At 46.6% G+C, this 22,783-nt stretch overlaps 1 protein-coding gene across 1 annotated transcript; it reads right to left on the bottom strand.

The window, feature by feature from the left end:
- Nucleotides 1-543: 543 nt before the first annotated feature.
- On the bottom strand, nucleotides 544-17,673 carry MRAP (melanocortin 2 receptor accessory protein). The gene is made up of 3 exons (XM_003410157.3): nucleotides 17,568-17,673; nucleotides 8,232-8,331; nucleotides 544-808 (listed from the first exon to the last, which is right to left on the bottom strand). Exons 1-3 carry the CDS (start codon nucleotides 17,671-17,673, stop codon nucleotides 544-546), a joined length of 471 nt encoding a protein of 156 aa, XP_003410205.1.
- Nucleotides 17,674-22,783: the final 5,110 nt, after the last annotated feature.

Below are 22,783 nucleotides of genomic sequence, written 5' to 3'. Positions count from 1 at the left end.
AACCCCATGTGTGTCAAAGTAGAACTGTGCCCGATCAGGTTTTCACTGACTGATTTTTCAGATGTAAGTTGCCAGGTCTTTTTTCCAAGGCACCACTGGGTGGACTCCAAACCTCCGTCCTTTAAGTTAGCAGCCAATTGCTTAACCGTTGGCAACACCCGAGGACTCCTGGTGAAGATTAGTGAACAATTTTTTTTTAATCTTAATTCAAGGTATTTTATTCTCCTGCCATTCCCAAAGCAAATATAAGCAGTTAAGTAAGCAATGAAGCGTGCCAAATAAAATCAGCCATGCCGGGACTACCCTCCTGTGCTAGAGGGGCATTTGAAGCCTCTGCTCACTGAGCGTTATTTGCCTGTTGTACAGTCATTCTTGACCCTAGTGGCACAACTTGCCACATGTGAACGGGCTTTAAGAAGACAAGTGTGTGTCCAGGTTGTTTGACTTCACTGGTCCACTCAGCTGTGGCCAGCGTTTACTGGTGTCACTTCTGCCATTGAGAGAGACTGTCTCCAGGGGAGACTTGTGGGCTTGTGGCCAATGTCAGCTGATGCTGTGGGGGCCCCCATCATGGGCCAGTTCCCAGAGGAGAGCAGGGAGAGACTGGGATGGTGTGGGGGCCACAGCGGAGGGGCCCCCCGGATGCAGCGGCTGCTCAGGGTCTGAGCCTCTTCCTGGTTCCTTCTCTGAGCCAGGATTCAGGGGGGCCCCTGGAGGGCCCTTGTGGCGCTGTGGGTGCCTCCGGACGCAGAGGGGGAAGTTGAGGAAGTGATTCCACGGACATGCTGGGTGGTGCTGAGGGTGGTTCCTGTGGACAGAGCACAATAGGAGGCAGGCCTCATAGGAGCTATTGCACACACCCGCCTGCCCAGAGCCCCACCCAGAGTGGGAGAACTCTGCCTGTGGAGGGAGCCCAGGGAGGGTTGTTCCCAGGCCACAAAGGTGGCCAGTGTGGGGAGAGCCCAGGGACGGTCGTTCCCAGGCCGCGAAAGTGGCCAGTGTGGGGAGAGCCTGGGGAGGGTCGTTCCCAGGCCGCGAAGGTGGCCAGTGTGGGGACATCTATGAAAAGAGGTGGTGCTTTATCACGAACTAGACCTCTGAGACAGGCCACCACTTGCCTGTCAGTTTGTCATACTGGCTTGCGTGTTGCTATGGTGCTGGAAATTATGCCACCTACTGTATTTCAAATACCAGCAAGGTCACCCATGGTAGACAGGTTTCAGCAGAGCTTCTAGACTAAACAGACTAGGGAGAAAGGCCTGGTGATCTCTTCTGAAAATCAGCCAATGGAAACCCTATGGGATCACAACAGAACATTGTCCGATACAGTGCCTGAAGATTGGCCCCCTAGGTTGGTGGGCACTCAGAGTACACAGTGGCCAGAGCAAAGGACTCGAGCAGACCAAGGATCACGAAGACGGTGTGGTACTAGGCAATGGTTCCTTCTGATGTGCATGGGGTCACCGTAAGTCAGAGCAGACTCAAGGGCAGCTAACAGCCACAGACCTCCGAGGTCATTTACAGTGGAGGTTTAGGGGAGCAGGTTTGACCTTCCACCCATCCATGCGTTTGAGTACAGCACATTTCCTGTCCGTGTCTCCTCGGCAGAAATGTCCTCAGCTGGATTCTCTTGCCCAGGGGATGCGAAGGCGGTAGACATAGGCCTGGCATGAGCCCATGACCTGCCTGACTTCAGCTTCATCAGTTAAGTGGGGACAATAATCGCCTCCCAGGTTATCATCAGAGGAGGTGAGGTGGTGTGTTCACAGCTGTCCAAGCTGGAGAGCATCATCTAGACGAGGTAGTAATACCATCATCAGAGGAGGTGAGGTGGTGTATTCACAGCCATCCAAGCTGGAGAGCATCATCTAGATGAGGTAGTAATACCATCATCAGAGGAGGTGAGGTGGTGTATTCACAGCCATCCAAGCTGGAGAGCATCATTTAGACGAGGTAGTAATACCACCGTCAGAGGAGGTGAGGTGGTGTATTCACAGCCGTTCAAGCTGGAGAGCATCATCTAGACGAGGTAGTAATACCATCATCAGAGGAGGTGAAGTGGTGTATTCACAGCCATCCAAGCTGGAGAGCATCATCTAGACGAGGTAGTAATACCACCGTCAGAGGAGGTGAAGTGGTGTATTCACAGCCATCCAAGCTGGAGAGCATCATTTAGACGAGGTAGTAATACCACCGTCAGAGGAGGTAAAGTGGTGTATTCACAGCCATCCAAGCTGGAGAGCATCATTTAGACGAGGTAGTAATACCACCGTCAGAGGAGGTGAGGTGGTGTATTCACAGCCGTCCAAGCTGGAGAGCATCATCTAGATGAGGTAGTAATACCATCATCAGAGGAGGTGAGGTGGTGTATTCACAGCAGTCCAAGCTGGAGAGCATCATCTAGACGAGGTAGTAATACCATCACCAGAGGAGGTGAGGTGGTGTATTCACAGCCGTCCAAGCTGGAAAGCATTATCTAGATGTAGTCACAACACCAACAGGAGTCCCTGGGTGACAAAAACAGTCAAGCAGTCGGAACTGGCCAAAAGTTTGCAGTTCGAGTGTAAGCAGAGGTACCTCGGAAGAAAGGCCTGGTGATCTACTTCTGAAAAATCAGCCATTGAAAACCATAAGGATCACAGTGTTGCACTGGCACACATGGGGTTGCCGTGAGTTGGGGCCACTCTGTGACAACCGCTTTGTTTTTCTTTATAACACCTGCTGAATGAAGAGCTGCCAAGAAGGCAGCATCCCATCGCAGAGCCCCTCCTTTCAAAAGGCACCAGCGTGGAACAGCCTATCTCTCTCTTTCCTTTTTTTTTTTTCAAACATGGAGTGAGCGTCTCCTCAGGGAGCAGCCCAGCGTTCCCTTTCCTCATCCACACTCAGGATCCATTTGGGTGCCCTGCGGATTCTGGGTCTGTTACAAAGTGCCTACACTGCGTTTTCATCAGTGACCCGTGCAGCCAGTCAGGATGACAAAAAAAAAAAAACTCGTTGCCATCAAGTCGATTTCAACTCACAGCGACCCTATAGGACAGCGTAGACCTGCCCCATTGGGTTTCCAAGGAGCAGCTGGTGGATTTGAACTGCCAACCTTTTGGTTAGCAGCCGAGTGCTTAACCACTAAACAACACCATAAATTTGCCTTCCTACATTGCAGACCTCTCAGATGCCATCAGCTGTGGTGGGGAGAGAGGGGGGACAGGGTCCCTCGTAAGAGTCGCCATTAGGACAGCAGAAACTCTGAGGGGGTGAGGGGAATGAAGCTATAGAAGGGAAAATTGGATGTGTCTAATACGGGAGAAATAATGTGTAAACCAGCTAGGGCTCCTAGTTTGGACTTCCAGTTTAACCACGAGGACACACAGTGAACCAAAACTAGACCAGTTGCTGTCAATTCCGACTCATGGTGACCCTGTGTGTGTCAGAGTAGAACTGTGCCCCGTAGGGTTTTCTTTTTTTATTGCATTTTTGGTGAAATTTACACATCAAGTTAGGTTCCCATTTGACAATTTCTGCACAAATAGTTCTGTGACATGAGTTACATTTATAACAACGCATCAACATTCTCTTTCATTGTATTGTTTTTGCCATTTCCAGTACTCTGGTTTCGCTGCCTCCTTACCTTCTCATCTTTGCTTTTGAGTAAATGTTGACCTTTTGGTCTTATACAGCTGGTTTTTAAGCAGGGCATCAATCTTACGGGTAAGATCCTTTCTTTTGTGTGCCACTCTGCTATTTTGCTAAAAGGTGACCTCAAGGGATAGGCTTGGATCTAGGTTTAAAGAGTGTCTCAGGGCGATAGTCTCAGGGAGTCCTCTGTTCTCTACTGCTCCGCTTCATCTGGCTTTTTTATTTTTTTTTTAAGAACTTGAGCTCTGCTCCACATTCTTCTCCCATTCTATCCAGGACCCTTTATTGTAACCCCAGGCAGAACGGTAGGTGGTGGTAGCCGGGCACTATCTAGTTCTTCTTGTCTCAGAGTAGATGAAGTTGTGGCTCATGTAAACTTGTTTCTTCTCTGAGCTTTCAGTTACCTTGCTTTGCTCCTGGCAAGTAGAAACCTGTGGTTGTGTCTTAGATGGCAGTTCACAAGCTTTTAGGACCCCAGATGCTACTCACTTCACTAGGATGCAGATCATGATTTTTGTGAACTATGTTATGCCAGTTGACTGTGTTGTCCCATGAGACTGTGGTCCTAGGCTTTCAAAACCAGAAAACCAATATTGAAAGGTGTTTGGTTATGTCTGTTGAGAATTTGGACTTGTGTTTTCAATGACTATATGTGCCTGCACCCACATACTTGTTTTACACGTAAAAAAATTTTTTATAGATACTTCAGTAAACCCTGGTGGCATAGTGGTTAAGTTCTACGGCTGCCAACCAAAAGATCAGCAGTTCAGATCCACTAGGTGCTCCTTGGAAACTCTATGTGGCAGTTGTACTCTGTCCTATAGGGTCCCTCTTTGGAATTGATTTGATGGCAATGGGTTTGGTCTTTTTGGTTTATAGATACTTCAGGGAGCCCTGGTAGTGCAGTGGTTAAAGCACTCAGCTGCTAACTGAAAAGTCAGTGGTTTGAACTCACCAGCTGCTCCATGGGAGAAAGATGTGACAGTCTGCTTCAGTAAAGATTTACAGCCTTGGAAACCCTATGGGGCAGTTCTCCTGCATTCTATAGGATCACTATGAGTCGGAATCGACTCGACAGCAGTGGGTTTGGGTTGGGTGCAGATACTTCTAACTCTTCACACCTATTTACACAACATTTCAGTAAAGAATGCTGTTGAGATTAGTATTGTTTGCATTGTATCTATAGATGACTTTAGATAGAATTGACATTTTCACTAAATCTTCGATTCATAAGCGTGGGATGTCTTTCCATTTTTGTAGGTCTCTTTTAGTCATTTGTGGTAGCGTTTTGTAATTTTCATTTTATAAGTCTTTTATGTCTCTGGTTAGGTTAATTCCTAGGTATTTATTAGGATATGGTATGGAGTTAATTTTTTTGTGTCTCTCCTGATTGGCATTTGTGTAGCTTCCTGTATGCAGGCTTGGTTCTCTGTTCAGATCTGGGAAGTTCTCTCTGATTATCTCTTGTAAAATTGTTTGTATGTGTTTATTGTTGTTATGATGTTCTGGGATTCCAATAATTCAAATGTTAGATTTCTTAATTGAATCCCACATTTCCTTTTGGATTTGTTCACTTTTTTTGTACTCAGGACTTGATAAATGCAGTTATTTTGTCCTCTAGTTCACTTATTCTGTCCTCTGTTCAACTCTATTGGTGAGTGTTTCCCTTGCTTTTTCTAATTCAGTTCCTTTCTTCTTCAGTTCTAGTAGTTTTTTTTTTTTTATGTTTTCCATTTCCTTGTTGAGTCACTCTATTCTTCCATTTGTTTCCTGATCTCTGTTAGTTTGTTTTCTGTGTGCTTTTTGCCTTCTTTAAACATACTTATAGTCTGAAAATTATCAATTCTTTGTGTTAGTCTGTTCCCCATAGGAGAAATTTCCTCTTCTTCATGTTTTGCTTTTGATTGGTCCTTCTTCTCTTATAATTTTGGGTATTTTATTATTTTTTGTCAAACTTGGGGCATTTCGCTATCTTTTTTTTTTTTACTTTAAATTTTGTATTTTGATCTTTGCGGGAAAATTTTATGATTGGGTACCCTAGTGGTACAGCAGCCAAGTACCCAGCTTCCAGTGGAAAAGCCAGGCCCCACACCCGCTAGCCTCTCCATGGGACAAAGATGTGGCAGCCCGTCTCTGCAAAGACTCACAACCACACGGGACAGCTCCACTGTGCCCCACAGGGTTGCTATGAGTCAGAATCGACACAGCGGCAGAAGGATTGGTATCTTTTCCTGAGAGCCGCTAGAAGGAACTCTGACTCTTAGGTTTTTTGTTTGTTTTTAGCGCTGATTCAGGAGCTTTGGATGCTTAATATCTGGAATTCAAAATGCATGCATGGGAGGGGGTTAGCTGGTTGCAGATGCTGATATAAGTGGTGGGGCTCAACTTTCCTGTGGCGAAGCTGGGGGGCTCCCTATATCTTTCCCTTATGGGTGCCCTTTAACAGGCTCTCCCATAGTGTCCCACTGTGAGCAGAGAGCCAGCTGTTTCCATCTGTGTCGCCTGTCAGTCTGCTCCCCTACAGCTCCTCCTGATCCTAGTGCCTGTCTGTCTCGGCCCTCAACAGTGCTCTCTCTTAGCACCACAGTCTCCCTTCACCCTCTCTTAGTTGTGCAGCCCACAAACTCCCATAGTTAATTTGTGCCACCTTAAAAAAATTGGGCTACAAAAGATTAGACAGGCCCATAATACAAAACAGGGCGTGCCATCCCAGGGGCAAGGACTAGAATGCAAGAGGGGACAGGAAAGCTGGTAATAGGGAACCCAAGGGAGACAAGGGGAGAGTGTTGACATGTCAGGGGTTGGTAACCAATGTCCAAAACAGTATGTGGGCCAATGTCCAAAACAGTATGTGGGCCAATGAGTTTGTTCTGTAAACCTTCATCTAAAGTAAAATAAAAAAGAAATGGAGGTCTCAAACTGGTGGCCCCCCAGGTGAAAAAAAAAAAACTTGGGTTACAGCTTCCTGAGATTAGCTCCCTTTCTGTGTTCCCTGTTCGAGGTGTCGCCCAACCCTTTCCCAAAATGGCTGCGATGAGCGAGCGCCGATCTTAGTGGGTACATTCCCCCAGCTTCTGTGCCATCCCTGCTCCCCCTTTCCCCCGATTCTGGACATGTCAGCTGCTGTACAGAGTTCTGAGATCTCAGTCTGTGTTTTTTGTTATTCATTGTTCAGTGGGTTAGTTGCTGCGGGAGTAAATGGGAGCATCCATGCACTATCTCGCTCCACCCTAGCTCCATAGGGTTTTCGGTGGCTGATTTTTTGAAATTAGATCGCCAGACCTTTTTTCTAAGGAGCTGTTAGGCGGACTCAAACCACCAACCTTTCATTCAGTAGCTGGCCTTATAACTGTGTGCCCCACCCAGGGTCTCCTAAGGCACACAATAGGCATTCAGTAATAGAGAGTGCCCACAGATGCCTAAGTTAAGGTCTTACTGTCCTGGTGAGCTAATTGGGAAGACTTAACAAACATGGGGTCACTTGGACCTTATTTTCTTTGCCAACTTTATTGAGATATAATTTATGAACCATAAAGTTCGCTCATTTAAAGCATACAATTCAGTGGTCTGTATACAGTTAGTCCCTGACTTACAACGGGGTTCCGTTCTGAGGACTGCGTCATTAGTTGGTTTTGACATAAGTCAAATGCCTCTTTTTTTTTTTTTTTTTTTTTAGTGTTCATTATTATTGCCTTTTATTATTGGTGTCTTTATAAATCCAATCTTTATCTGTCTTTGAGGGTTGGAAAGATTACATATAAACATCAGCAAATTACGTACCGTATGTAGTATATATTACTAACAATAAAAAAAAAAAAACCAACTCATTGCCATCAAGCTGATTCTGACTCATAGTGACCCTGTAGGACAGAGTAGAACTGCCCCATAGGCTTTCCAAGGAGTAGCTGGTGGATTTGAACTGCAAACCTTTTAGTTAGCAGCCATAGCTCTTAATCACTGCACCACTGGGCTCCACGTACAAAAAAAACCAGATAGTCCTAAGTGTGGTTTGTTGTAACTTGAATATGTGGTGGGTTTGGGACTAACTATATTCACCGGGTTGTGCAACCATCACTATACTTTCAGAACATTTTCATTGTCCCAGGTAGAAACCTCATATCCATTAGCAGCCACTCCCCATTCCATGCCCCCCTCCCTGCCCCTTAGGCAACCACTAATGTACTTTCTGTCTCTAAACCAAACAAAACCAAGCCCATTGCTGTCCAGTCACTTCAGACTCATAGTGACCCTATAGGACAGAGTGGAACTGCACCACAGGGTTTCCAAGGAGTGCCTGGTGGATTCGAACTGCCAACCTTTTGGTTAACAGCCGAGCTCTTAACCCCTGTGTCACCAGGGCTCCTCTGTCTCTATAGATGCATCTATTCTGGACATTCATAGAACAGGAATCATACAATACATTGTCTTCTCTGACTGGCTTCTTTCACTCAGCATGATATTTTTGAGGTCCATCTGTGTAGCATGAATCTGTACTTCATTTCCTTTTATGGCCAAGTAATATTCCACTGTATTGATGTACTATGCTCACTATTTAGCCACCTGAGTGACCCACGTGGCCACGCCCTCCTACTCACCTTGTCTCAGGGGAGCCCGACCAAGACATGTAGAGCAAGATGAGGAAGAGGAGCACCACAAAGGCAGCCAGGCTCACCCAGAAGGCAATGACGATCGAATCTGCAGGGGGAAGACACGGCAGCTCAGTGTTGGTTTGACGCCAGCATAAACCAGCAGTGAGGGAAATAAGGAGCCCCCAGGTACTCCAGAGGTCCCTGGGCAGTGCAAATGGTCTGCACGCAACTATCAACCTAAAGCTTGGCTGTTTGAACTGGTACTGTGGAATAAAAAGGCCTGGAGATCTGCCTCTGTAAAGCTACAAAAACCCTGTGGAGCAGCTGTACTCTGTGACATGCGGGGTGGCTGTGAGTTGGGGGCCAAGTCGGCAGCAGGGGGTTATTATTAAGTAATGCAGAAACAGAGCCCTCAGTGTAGCTGCTCTGTCTTCTTCCTGCTTCCCAACTGTCAGCATCAGAAATACTTTCCATTAACAGAAACCTCGGGAAAGGCCAGAGAAGCAAGGGAGGCGGATTTTTTCTAGAGCAACTAGCCACAGGGCCAATTTAGGGTGATTCTCTGTTTAGGGAAAAACAGTAAAGGAAATTGTGGGCCCTGTGGGTCTGCTTTCTTGGCTGCTCCTGCTGTTCAGAGGAACAGTCCTGAAGCGCCCCCCTCCTTCCCCGTCTTGCCTGGGAGGGAGGGGGCAACAGGGAGGGGAAGGGAAGGGCAGTGGGCAGCTCGGGGGAGCAGGATGGACTCTGTCCCCTGTGAGGGTGCAGCACCCCCAGGGCTTTTAGAGGCTGACTTTGGAGACCCCAAGAGTCAGACACTAGAAAAGTGTGTGCACTAGACTAGACCACAGAGCCAGCATCTTACTGCTCAGGAGGAGGCCAGGGAGTCAGTGAGTGGAAAAGTTTGCCTCTCTCTCAGGGTGGAAGGGCTGAGCTGAGGGGCTGGGGCAGGCAGGAAGAGGCACCTTTGCAACCAATGTTATGGCTCATTTTGTGGCCTGAGGCTGAAGGGACAAAGGGAAACCCGGAAACACGCTCAGCCTGTTGGGCGCCCTGGGTAAAGAACCTAGCAAATCAGGAAGTGACTGTCTCTCCAGGTCACCAGTTAGGAACATTCAGCAAGTTACTAAGGGGCTGCTACAATGTGTTACCTCATCTTGGTGTGTGTCTATGAATGGAATCCCTGGGTGGTGCAGTGAAGGAGCTCAGCTGCTAATCAGAAGGGTGGAAGTTCAAGTCCACCCAGTTGCACCGTGGAGGAAAGGCCTGGAGATCTACTTCCAAAATATCAGCCACTGAAAACGCTATGAAGCACAGTTCTCCTCCAACACACATGGGTTCGCCATGAGTCGGAACCAACTTGACGGCACCTGTTTTGGTCTGGGACTATGGCACAGAGCACTGGCCTGTAATTAGAGTCTGCAGGTGACTTAGCCCAGACAAACTGGATGACCCCAGAGAGGATGCCCCGAACTGGCATATTCTAGACACCTGCAAGTGTGACCACAGGAGGCTTCTGCAGGATTTTAATCCAACAAAAGTTTATTAAGCCCCTCCTGTGAGCCAGGCTCTGCGAGGGGCTGTAAGGACACAGAGGTGAGCGAGGTGGCACGCACCCAGCCCAAGGCGTAATTCCCTAATTGCAGAAGGACGGTAGGAGTTCAGGACCAGTTGCCGTGGAGTCCACTCCGACTCCTACTGACCCCGTGTATGTCAAACTGTGCTCCACAGGGATTGCAACAGCTGATGTTTTGAAAGTAGATCGCCAGGCCTTTCTTCCTCTGGGTGGACTCGAACTCCCAACCTTTGGGTTAGCAGTCGAGCACATTAACTGTTTGCACAGTCGCAGTAGTTCAGAGGAGGTGGGTTTTGAGTTGAATGCTGGAGGAAGAGCATTACAGCTGAAAGGCACCCAGTGCCGTCTTGTCAAGGGTCTCCCCTCTCCACCCCACTTCCCAACCACTGCCTAAGAGGAGTTTGGTGGGCAGGCGCTAGCCACGCTCTTGTCCTGAGCCAGCTCCGAGTTCTCTGCTCCATCACGGCTCACACCAGGGAACCTCCGTTTTCTGCTCCTGTTTCTGCCCTCCTCCCTCACAACGTGTTCCCCAGACCCTGAGTTCTCCCTTGAGGCAAGGACTGAGCCTTAGACATCTCGGTAACACCATCTGCCAGCACCGAAACTCCTAGGAAGGGCTCAGAAGATGTTTGGTGAATAAGTCAAGAAATGAAGGAGCAAATGAACAATGGGAGGAATGAACGGGGTGTTAGAGATTTGTAAGTCGTGTATACAGAGACAGAGGCTGATACCCTGGGGGTAGGTAATGATACTTCAGCAAAGAGTGCTGCTCTACCCTCTACAACTCCAGACAGATACAGGGAGAAACAAGAACCTGTAAGAGCTGATCTTAAACCCAAATGTAAATGCCAAAAACAGGGTATGAAGTAAAGTACAGTATTTGTACAAGGAATCTCAAGAGGCCGCTGCCTTGTGACGAACCGCCGCTTTGCCTTCACGTTCCAGGGAGGAATGGACCGCGAGGACCGCTGGCTAGCTCTCAGGTTTTCTTGACTTTACATCCCTGTGCTGAGAAAAGTTTCAGGGGAATGGTCTGAGCTCCTGGGAAAAGTGAAAATGTTGTCACTGTCTGTCCTAAGCTTACCTGGTAGCTGTCAAGTGGATTCCAACTTGTGGTGACCCTATGTGTGTCAGAGTAGCACTGTACTCTATAGAGTTTTCAATGGCTGATTTTTCAGAAGTCGATTGCCAGGCCTTTCTTCCAAGGTGCCTCTGGGTAGACTCAAACCTCCAACCTTTCAGTTAGCAACCGAGTGTGTTAACCATTTGTACTACCCAGGGACTCCTGCCCTAAGCTTAAGAATTTTTTTAAAAAGCATCTGACTTTCTCAGGATTACTTGCCTATACACTGTGCACTATTCTACAATAGCTACTTCAGTTAAACACTGCCCCAAAGAGTCACAATTTATTTCATAGCCCTCAAAGGAGGCATTGATTCAGTGGCAGAATTGTGGCCTTCCATGCAGGAGACCCAGGTTCCATTCCTGGCCAGTGTACCTCATGTGCAGCCACCACTGTCTGGAGTGGAGGCTTGTGTGTTGGTATGATCTGAACAGGTCTCAGCAGAGCTTCCAGACTAGGAAGAAAGGCCTGGCAATTTGCTTAAAATCATCCAGTGAAACCCAATGGATCACAACTGTCCAATTCCATTGTGCATGGGGTCGCCACGAGTTGGAGACCAAATTGATGACAGCTAACAACGACAAAGTATAAAAGTACATGTACTTTCAGGAAATTTGGTTTGGGACTTAGAAAGTTTGGAATTTAACTTCTTCCTGGGTTACTTTTTTGTTCTGTGAGGATATTTTAGATTTCTGCAAGTAGTAAAAATCTCATTTCTTTATAAAAATAACATAGGACTTGAAGCCTTTAACTCCTAGTTAAGTTCTGACAGGCCCTCTAGGGAAACAGCCTTAAAAATTTAGCACTCGGGGACCACCCCCTGCCCTGGGCTCCTGCTTGTCAGCTTCAGACCCCTGTCATTACACCCAGGTACTGAGCAAGAAATGAGAAGCCACCTCGCACAAAATAGAGGTGTCTTGAGGTAAGAGAAATTTGAATTTTCTCAGACCGAAAAAGTGGTCAATAGCTGGTAGCTGTTTCCCATTCTAAATTGTCTTTTATCATGTTCTGTTGATAAAGGCAGATGAGAAAGAAGATAGGGCTCTTTGTCCTTTCCCAACTCAAGGTTCAGCCGAAGTGCTTGGAGAGAACTTTTTGTCCCAAGAGGGAGAACTGCCATTCCCCAGTGTTGGAAATGTTTACACGTCCATGGGCTTGTTTTCACAAGAAGGAGCGCCAGGCGGAGCTGACAGTGAAAACGTGGCCCAACCACAGAAAACTCAGCTGTCCTCCCCTCCCCTCCCCTCCCCTCCCCTCCCCTCCCCTCCCCTCCCCTCCCCTCCCCTCCCCTCCCCTCCCCTCCCCTCACCTCCCCTCCCCTCTCCTCACCTCCCCACTGTCTCCTTCTCTTCTGTCCCCTCTCCTCTCCTCACCTCTCCTATCCAGAGGTACCTCAGAAGACAAGCCTGGAGATCTGCTTCCAAAAGGTCACAGCCTTGAAAACCCGATGGAGCACAGTTCTACTCAGGAACACGTGGGTTGTCATGAGTCGGAACTGATTCGAAGGCAACTTTTTTTTTTTTTTTCCCCTAAACTTAGCCTCTGAATAGGGGACAGAGGAAAGATCAAACAAACATATAACTAGTCAGTTCAGGACCTAAGGAGACAGACTTGCTCTTTCCACCTTGCTGGCAGTCGTGGGGAAATGCTGACTTTCCGCAAAACGGTCAGAGCCTTGTGAGAAAAGCCCAGGGTGAGAAGCCTTGTGAATTCCCTTTGACAAAATCACACTAGATTCTGAGCCGTTCCTGGGAGAGGGCAACCTGCAGCCTTCCGCTCAGCGCTGGTTGCTTGACATAAAGATATAAATAAATCCCTAGATGTTTGCTCTGTCTTCCTAACTGCAGGAGAGTATGTTCCAGCGTGTGGGCAGGAAGGCAGAAACCTTGAAGTCCTTCCCTCTCGTTTTCGGTTCCCGTTGAATTGACTCGGACTCGTGGGGACCCCACACGAGCCAAGGGTAGAACTGTGCTCTGAAGGGTTTGTAGTGGCTGATCTTTAGGAAGCAGATCACCAGGTCTTTCTTCCTAGGCACCTCTGGGTAGAATCTAATTGCCAGTCTTTCAGTTAACAATCCAGTACATGGACCACTTGTACCACCCAGGGCTCCACCTGCTTCTTAAGTTAACAGGGTTGGGCCTGGGTATTTTTCTTTCTACTATCTCGTCTCTACTCAGCACAAGAGTTGGACCAGCCTGGACTGCCACATTTCAACCTGCTGCCCCAGCTGACCTAATGAGAAGATCTGAGCAAGAGCTTGCCTTCTTCTTTCTCCCACTAAAGCACTCGGTGCTCACAGACCCATTTTCAGAATGCTGCTGAGAGGATTGGAGGACCCAGGATGTGACGTTCTTCAATTTGCTTGACTGGGGAGGAAACCCAACTGAGGAGCTGGAGAGGTGTAAGAAAGTTGAATTTTCTAGCAAGAGTGACCACCCACTGTTACAATTGTGTGATGTGTCAACTTGGCTAGGCTACGATTCTCAGCAGTTTGGCAGACACTGGATTGGGTGCTCTTCCACAAGGTAATATAATGTAATCACTTTCCATGATATGACTTGATGTGATCAGCCTATCAGTTGAAAGAGGAGTTTCCTTGGAGAGGGGTGGTGGCCTCCCTCCAGTATGTAAATGGATGTCCTGACAAAGCTTGTTCTCTCTTGGCCCTGTGCAGCTCTTGTCACTTGAACTCTGGTTTCTAGGACGTAAGCCTACAGAGGTCTCTGGCCTGGGGCCCGACCTACGGATTTGGGGCTTGCCAGCCCTCATAATTACATGAGCCATATCCTTGAAGTAAATCTCTCTCTCTCTCTCTTTCTATCCCGCTCTATCATCTCTATCTATCATCTATCTGTTTACTATTTCCATCAATCTATGTATCTGTCTCCATCCATCCATCCATCCATCCATCCATCCATCCATCCATCCATCCATCCATCCATCCATCCATCTATCTATCTATCTATCTATCTATCTATCTATCTATCTATCTATCTATCTATGTTTCACTGGTTTTGCTCCTCTACAGAACCCAGACTAAGACACCTGCTTTCTGCGGTATGACCTTTGTCCATCATCACCTGGACTTGGGCTCACCTTACCCCACCTTTGATGCATCCCAGTGACTGCCAGATGCTGCTTTTTTTTTTTTTTTTCCAGATGCTGCCTTTTACTGATCATTACAGAAAACAGAAGTGAGGCTGTGACTAAGGCAGCGCAGAGAGTGGGTGATGAAAATTTCTGTTTTCGTACTTAAAATTTCTTTCTAGTAAATTTATTCGACTTCAAATACTGAGCATAAAAGTGGGCAGACATCTTCACTTGACAAACAATGGTGGAAGAAGTTTTTCTACCGCCGAGGTCATTGTAATAGCAAAATCCTGGCAACAGCCTATATGTTCGGAGATAAAAATGTCTGGAACACCACGCAGCGATTTGCACGGTTTCTGTGGAAGAATATTCAGTGACACGGGAAAACAAAATAAAACGGAGTAATTTGGAAAGGGCTAGTGGTGATAACTGTGCAACGTGATGAAAGCAATTAATGTCCCTGAATTGCACATGTAAAAAGGGTTGAAATGGCAAATGTTTTTTATATATATTTTATCACAATAAAAAATCTTTTGCCACAAAGTAAAAAAAAAAAAAGCAGAGCGCGAAATGGCATATTCAGTGTGATCCTATCTAATATATATATACACACACACATATGAGACAAAAAAAAAAAACCTTTGCCATTGAGTCAATTCCTACTCATAGTGACCCTATAGGACAGAGTAGAACTGGGCCAGAAGGTTTCCAAGGCTATAATCTTTATGGAGAGGCAGTTGTTCAAACACAACAAGCGGATACTACGTGGTTTAAAATCAGGAAAGGTGTGCATCAGGGTTGTATCATTTGACCATAGGTCTGTATGCTGAGCAAATAATCCGAGAAGCTGGACTGTATGAAGGCGCGAGGATTGGAGGAAGTCTCATTAACAACCTTCCATATGCCGATGTCACAACCTTGCTTGCTGAAAGTGAAGAGGACTTAAAGTACTTAAAACCAAACCAAAATCAAACCCAATGCCGTCGAGTTGATTCTGACTCATAGCGACCTTATAGGACAGAGTAGAACTGCCCCATAGAGTTTCCAAGGAGCACCTGGCAGATTCAAACTGCCGACCCTTTGGTTAGCAGCCGTAGCACTTAACCACTACGCTACCAAGGTTTCCAAAGTACTTACTGATGAAAATCAAAGACCACAGCCTCCAGTATGGATTACACCACAATATAAAGGAAACAAAAACTCTCACAAATGGACCAATAAGCAGCATTGTGATAAACGGAGAAAAGATTGAAGTTACCAAGGATCTCATTTTACTTGGATCCACAATCAATGGCCATGAAAGCAGGAGTCAAGAAATCAAAAGATGCATTGCCTTGGGCAAATCTGCTGCAAAGACCTCTTTAAAGTGTTAAAATAATAAAAAAAAAAAAAAAAAAAAAAGATGTCACTTTAAGGACTAAGGTGCGCCTGACCCAAACCATGGTGTTTTCAATCTCCTCATATGCATGTGAAAGCTGGACAATGAGTGAGGAAGACTGAAGAAGAATTGACTCCTTCGAATTATAGTGTTGGCAAAGAATATTGAACGTACCATGGATTGCCGGAAGAACTAACATGTCTGTCTCAGAAAGAGTACAGCCAGAATGCTACTTAGAAGCAAGGGTGGCTAGACTTCGTCTCACATACTTTGAACACGTTATCAGGAGGGACCAGTCCCTGGAGAAGGACATCATGCTTGGTAAGATAGAGAGACAGCAAAAAAGAGGAAGACCCTCAATAAGATGGATTGACACAGTGACTGCAACAATGAGCTCCAGCATAACAACGATGATGACGATGGTGCAGGACTGGGCAGTGTTTCCTTCTGTTGAACATAGGGTCGCTACAAGTTGGTGCCGATTTGATGTCACCTCACAACAACAATCTTTATGGCAGCAGACTGCTGCATCTTTCTCCTGTGGAGCAGCTGGTGGATTCGAATTGCTGACCTTTTGGCTAGCAGCTGAAAGCTTAACCATGGTACCACCAGGTCTTCTTTTGTATGAGACAGGATATTAAAGTCGGACACTGTACTAACGTCCTGTTGTTGTTAGGTGGTATAGAGTCGGTTTCAGCTCATAGCAACCATATAGGACAATGTAGAACTGCCCCATAGAGTTTCCAAGGAGTGGCTGGTGGATTTGACCTACCATCCTTTTGGTTAGCAGCTATAGCTCTTAACCACTGTGCCACTAATTTCCTAGGATGTCTTAAAATGACAGAAATGTATTCTCTCACAGTTCCAGAGGCTAGACGTCTGAATTCAAGGCATCAGCAGGGCCATGCTCTCTCCAAAGGCTCTAAGGGAGGATTTGCCATTGTTTCTTCCTTGCCCCAGTGGAGAAAACCAACCCCAAACCAATATCTCCTACCAGCTTCTGGTAGCCCCAGGCACTCCCTGGCTTGTGGCTACAGCGAAACTCCAATCTGCCTCTGCTGTCATCACAGGGCCATCTTCCCTGCGTGTCTGTCTGTCTTTGCCTCTTCTTGTAAGGACTCCAGTCATATTGGCTTAGGACCCACCCTATCCTGGTATGACCAATTTTGACTCATAGCGACCCTATGGGACAGAGTAGAACTGCCCCATAGGATTTTCAAGGAGCAGTTGGAGGATTCTAACTGCTGACCTTTTGGTTAGCACCTGAGTTAACTACTGCACCACCAGGGTTCCAGTTTACCCCCAAGCTGCATTAATTTACATCTGTGTATGCACCGGAGTCCCTAGGAGGTTAGAACAGTTAATGGAGCTCTGCTGCTAACCAGAAGGTTGGCCGTTTCAGTCTACCCAGAAGTGCCCTGGAAGAAAGACCTGCTGATCCACTGCCAAAACACTAGCCATTGAGAACGCTATGTAGCACAGTTCCACTCTGACACAGATGGGGCTGCCATGAGTCAGTCTACTCAACATGTCCTCTGGTCATGTTCTACTGTGACACCTACTGGAGTTAATACGTGACTGGAAGATTTACCAAACCTTCAAAGAAAGACAAAAATCTTAAATAAGACATTAGCAAGCTAAATCCAGCAATGTGTTGAAACTTAAAAAAAAAAAGACCATGTAAGATTAACTCCCATAATGAAAAGATGGTTTAAGTTCAGAAAATATATTTGGAAATCCTGGTGGTGTCGCAGTTAAGAGTTTGGCTACTGACCAAAAGGGTGGCAGTTGGAAACTACCAGCCACTTCTTGGAACCCTATGGGGCAGTTCTCTGTCCTATAGGGTCGCTATGGTTCAGAATGGACTCAATGGCAACAGATTTGGTTTTGCTTTTGTATCAATGTAAAAACCAGCTGAACATGTTGAAAAAAATGTGTATGTGTGTGTGTATATATACATATATATGCATATATGTACACACACACATACATATACACACGCACACACATAATTTTCTCAGTAGATCTAGAACTGTTGTCATTTAACAGCATAGAAAGCCCATTCATAAACAGTGAATGGTGAGAAGCCCAGTGTGCCCAGTCTTTGGGCCCCACCCTCCCCACCCTCACCCCCATCCCCACCCCCTGCCTGACTGGCTGCCCCCGCTCAGCACTCACGCTTGTTGGCTCTCAGCTTCTTCTCGTCCACAGAAATGAGGTCCAGGTAGTCCAGGTAGTACTCGTAGCTGTAGTACGGGCCAGAGGCGTTGGTCCCGTTGGCCATGTCGGCAGCACCCTGGAAGGAGGTGGCCCGATTGCCTAACCGATTTCCGATTTCCGTAGTACTCATTCAAGTGTGTCTGCGGGTCCAGGCTCAAGGCCTGCCCACTGTGGGAGCTGTTTGGCTGGAAGGAAGGCCGGGGGGTGTGCCCGATGTCTTAAGCCCACAGCCGGAGCCTCCCCCTGCCCCCCATTGATAACACTCCTAAACAAACAGACCTGAAAGGCGGTGGAACACGTTTGCCGCAATCTGGACTGTCCCTCTGTGGAAGGACAGAGATCTGAGCAGGGAAGCGGATACCTGGCCCCTTGAAAGAGAAGATGCCAAATAGGACAAGCGCTATTTGCCTTAAATAGTTAAAAAGTTGATAAAAGCCCAGCCCAAACCTGGCAGCGCCCTTGACTTACTTTCAGGCAGTTCTTGCGGCTGTGAAGGAACCAGGGCATCACGGGCTTAGATTCCACATCTGAGTGATGTCAGCCCTGAACCTGGTAACCCTGCTTGTGTACACATGTCCGATTAACGAAAACCAGGAGACCCTTCCCCTCCCCCCAGAACTGAGGACGCCTCTTGGCTTTTATCTAAGCCCCAGGAACCTCTCCATGGGCAGTGTTTGTTCAGACTAAAGGGGCTGTTTATCTGGGCTGAGCTCCCACAGGGGCTGAGCTCTTGGGAAATAGGGTCTAGGGCTCACCCAGCTATCGGCTGATGTCAAGCTCGATGAGATTTCTGTGTGGCCTGACTCCAAGTCACACACTCAGTCGTCTAGGATCTACAGACATGATCGAGAAGAACAGCACTAGGGGCCTCAGCTCTTCATACTCCCAGCGTTCGGGACAGACAGGGCTCAGTGTGAGACCAGGGAAACACAACAGCAACTACAAAAACCAGTTGCTGTCGGTCTAGTCTGACTCAAGGCGACCCCGTGTGTGTCAGAGTAGAACTGTGCTCCATAGGGTTTTTAATGGCTGATATTTGGGAAGTAGATCTCCAGGCCCTTCTTCCGAGGTGCCTCTGGAGGGACTTGAACTGCCAACTTTTCAGTTAGCAGCTAAGTGCGTTAACCATTTGCACTGCCCAAAAAATAAAGGTGAGAGAAGCCTTAGAATTTAGCCTTTGGGAATTAGGAGTCAAAACACACAGGTTTATGGGAGCTTTTCCCCCAAAATACCAACTTCCTAGTGTTCTTGAGTCAGGTCTGCACTGCCAGAATAAAGCTGGTCATTGACAGTGTAGACAGCTAACCAAGGTAACTTAAGCTCCCTGCTGGTTTTGATCCTGTCCTCCCAAGCTTGCTGTGCCTGAAGGGACCATTCTAGGAGACTGAGTCAATGAGAATAGAGGAATGAATTCCTGGGTTTCCAAAGTGAGAGGGTGAAAGGGCCACTGGAAAAGATACGCCACCTCCCTGCACACACCTGTGTACCTCCAGGTGTTACTTTATACACCATTGTACACACACCTCCCAGGGAGGTGTACTTCGCTGAGGGGCAGTGGAGTGTAGTGGATAAGAGGGTGCATTCCAGAGCTAGACTGCCTGGGTTCAAGCGACCTAAGCCCTCTGCAGCTGGCTTTCCTCATCTGTGGGATGAGAACAATGGTAGCCTGTGTCTCCCAGGGCTTTTGAGAAGTTTAAATCAGGAAAGCTGTGCAGAACACTTACAGCAGTGCCCTGCCCACTGTATTGTTGTTAGCTGTCGTGGGAGCAAGTCCAACTCACGACCACCCCATGTGTGCAGAGTAGAACTGCTCCATAGGGTTTTCAAGGCCATGATTTTCCGGAAGCAGATCGCCAGGCCTGGCTGGGTTTGAACTGCCAACTTTTCACCTAGTAGTCAAGTGCTTAATCGTTTCCACCACCTAGGCAGTTGGTAAATATACACTACTATTGTTTCATTCCAGCAAATGTGGTCTTTGATCCTGTCTTCTCATTTTTTTCCCATTTCTCACCCTCCATCTTGCCCACCTTCTTCTCTATCCCTTTCTCCCTCTTTCTCTTGATTCATTCCATCATTTTCCCTGTACAACACCAGCTTGGAATACCAATGAATTCCCTCTCTTCCTTATCTTAAACTAATCATATTCTCCAGCTCCGTCTCTACCCTTCTTTAAGAACTTGTAGTAAAATTTTCCCCAGCCTCCAGCTACCATTACCATCCCCTGTGTATGTGCATGCACACACACACACACACACACACACACACACATATGACTTGCTCAAGCTCACCAAGCCAATTAGTGGCTGAGCCCACATTGGAACCCAGGCCTCCCAGCTCTCAGTCCTATGAGCTGTCCTTGGCACCAGACAGTCTTTGGTGGGAAATGAGCTGGACGTGGACATGACTTGGGAAAAGGAACGCACTGCAAAAGGAATGTCATGTTCCTAAGACACAGGCACGTATCTTAAGAACAAGGACTAGTTCTCAGCTGGGAACTGAAGGTCAAATGAATGACATGGGATACTGGCAGCGGAGAAATGTGACCAAGGAGAGGTTCAATTTCAAGACTGGCTGAGATTTTGTTGATAAAAAGCTAAAGATGTAGGGCTTCTAACTTTTAATGATTTGTTGGAAAAGCACAGATTATGCCACCAGCTCTACCTTAAGCTGGGCCATCGATGTTTTTATACTTTTAGGCAATTTAACATATATCTGGCCACTTTGCTAGAATTTTTTTCTCTTCTTATTCTAAACTTAGAAGGTCAGAGTCAAGGGGATATGGAAAATTGGCATGTGGAGTAGACCCAGAGTGTGAGAATATTTGAGTCCAGTGTGAAGCTTGACCTTGTCCCTGCCAATCCAAACCCTCCTTCTACTCAGCTTCCTCAAGTTTAAGTTCTGTGTGGTCCAAGACAACGTCCTCAGTCCTACCAGGTCTCGGTACCCTCCCCTTCACCACCATCTTTTTGGAAACCCTGGTTAAATGCTATAGCTACTAACCAAAAGGCTGGCAGTTCGAATAGACAGGGCTCTCCTTGGAAACTCTGTGGGGCAGTTCTACTCTGTCCTATAGGTTTGCTATGAGTCTGAATCGACTCGACGGCAACAAGTTTACCACCTTTTTTTTTTTAGGAGCCCTGGTGGCACAATGGCTAAGTGCTCAGCTGCTATCCAAACGGTTAGCGGTTCAAGCCCACCAGCCACTCTGCAGAAGAAAAGATCTGGTGATCTGCTTCCATAAAGATTATACCCTATGGGACAGTTCTCCTCTGTCACATGGGGTTGCTATGAGTTGGAATCAGCTTGACAGCACACAACAGTAACCACCTTCAGAAAAATTATTTTAAGTCAAGGAATAACAAAATAGTAAGGTGTACAAAATCTTGAGTATACAGCTTGATGGATATTTTATACACTCACACAACAGATCAAGACATAGAACATCTTCAGTGTCTCAGCAGGCCCTTCTGGCTTCTTCCTCATTAATAGCCCCCCTCTCTCCAAACCCCGCCCCCCCACAGAAAGCCACAATCCTGACCTCTATCGTCATAAATTAGTATTGCCTATTTTTGAACTTCATGTAAGTGGACTCATACAACGCAGTGTGCTCCCTATTGCATCTGGCTTCTTTCGTTCAACACGCTTCATCAGCAGTTGCTTCATCTTATTTTATTTTATGTGCATTATCCCATTGTCTTAGTTAATCTAGTGCTGTTATAACAGAAGTACCACAAGTGGATGGCTTTAGCAAAGAGAAATTTATTCTCACAGTTTAGGAGGCTAGAAGTCCAAATTAGTGTGCTAGCTCCAGGGGAAGGCTTTCTGTCTCTGTCAGCTCTGAGGGAAGGTCCTTGTCATCAGTCTTAGCCTTGTCTAGGAGCTTCTCAGTGCAGGGACCCCAGGTCCAAAGGACAGGCTCCACTTGTGGCTCTTCTTGCTTGGTGGTAGAAGGTCCCTCTTCTCTCTGCTCGATTCTCTCTGTCATATCTCAGAAGAGAGTAACTCAAGATACAACCTAATCCTGTAGATTGAGTCTGCCTCATTAACATAACTGTCACTAATTCTGCCTCATTAATATTATAGAAGTTAGGATTTACAACACATAGGATAATCACATCAGATCACAAAATGGTAGCAACCACACAATACTGGGAATTATGGCCTAGCCAAGTTGACACACATTTTGGGGGGACATAATTCAATTCATAACACCCATTATATGAGTATTCCATGATTTATTTATTCTCCTGGTGATGAGGATTTGGGTTGCTTCCAGTTTTGGGCTCTTATGAATAAATGGGCTCTGAACATCCTTTGTCCTGTCTTCAGTGGACATAAGCACTGATTTCTCTTGGGTATACATCAGGAGTGAAATTGGTACACATAATGTATACATATGCTTAGCTTTAATAGATACGGCTAAATGTTTTTCAAAAGCATTAATACCAGGCAATATATGTGTGTTACATTGCAAAAATAGCTAAAATTCTTCTCTTCCCTGTATACATGCCCCTTACAGCGTGACTTTGCATCTGTAAGGAGATGCAAAGTCACACTGTAGGTGGAGTATATTTCTCCACTCCTTGAATTTCTCCACCCATTGGATGGCCTTGTGAGTTGTTTTGGCTCTAGTCAATACAACTAATGTGAAGCTGTACAAGTTTCAAGCCAAGGCCTCAAAGGACCTTGTAATGCTTCCACTCTCCTAGAACCCTGCCTGGTCACTGTGTGATTGAGCACGAGCTAGCCTGTTGGATGACTAGAGACATGTTGCCCAGCTGACAGCCAGCTAACCCCTAGGAGCAGAGCTGCCTGGCTGACCAGCAGCTGACTGCAGACTCATGAGTGAACATGGCTAAAACCCAAAGAACACCCAGCTGAGCCCAGCTTAAATTGTTCATCCACTGAATTATGAAATTTAGAGCTAAATAAATCATTGTTCTTTTAAACCACTAATTCTGGGGCGATTCGTTACACGGCACAAGATAAATTTCCAGAGTTCCAACTGCTCCACATCTTTGCCAACATTTGATATTGTCAATCCTTTTAATTTTAGCTCTTCTGGTAAGGGTCTACTGTATTTCTGAGTTCATGTGTGTACACGTCTTGATTTTTCTACTGTTTGAAGACAAAACCTTTGCTTTCCGTAGTAGTTATGGTATCAATATTTGTTG

Source organism: Loxodonta africana, chromosome 20 (assembly GCF_030014295.1).
Source record: "Loxodonta africana isolate mLoxAfr1 chromosome 20, mLoxAfr1.hap2, whole genome shotgun sequence".
Classification (NCBI taxonomy): Eukaryota; Metazoa; Chordata; class Mammalia; order Proboscidea; family Elephantidae; genus Loxodonta; species Loxodonta africana.
The sequence above is the reverse complement of the archived record's forward strand: the minus strand, read 5'-3'. Positions and strand labels throughout refer to the sequence as shown.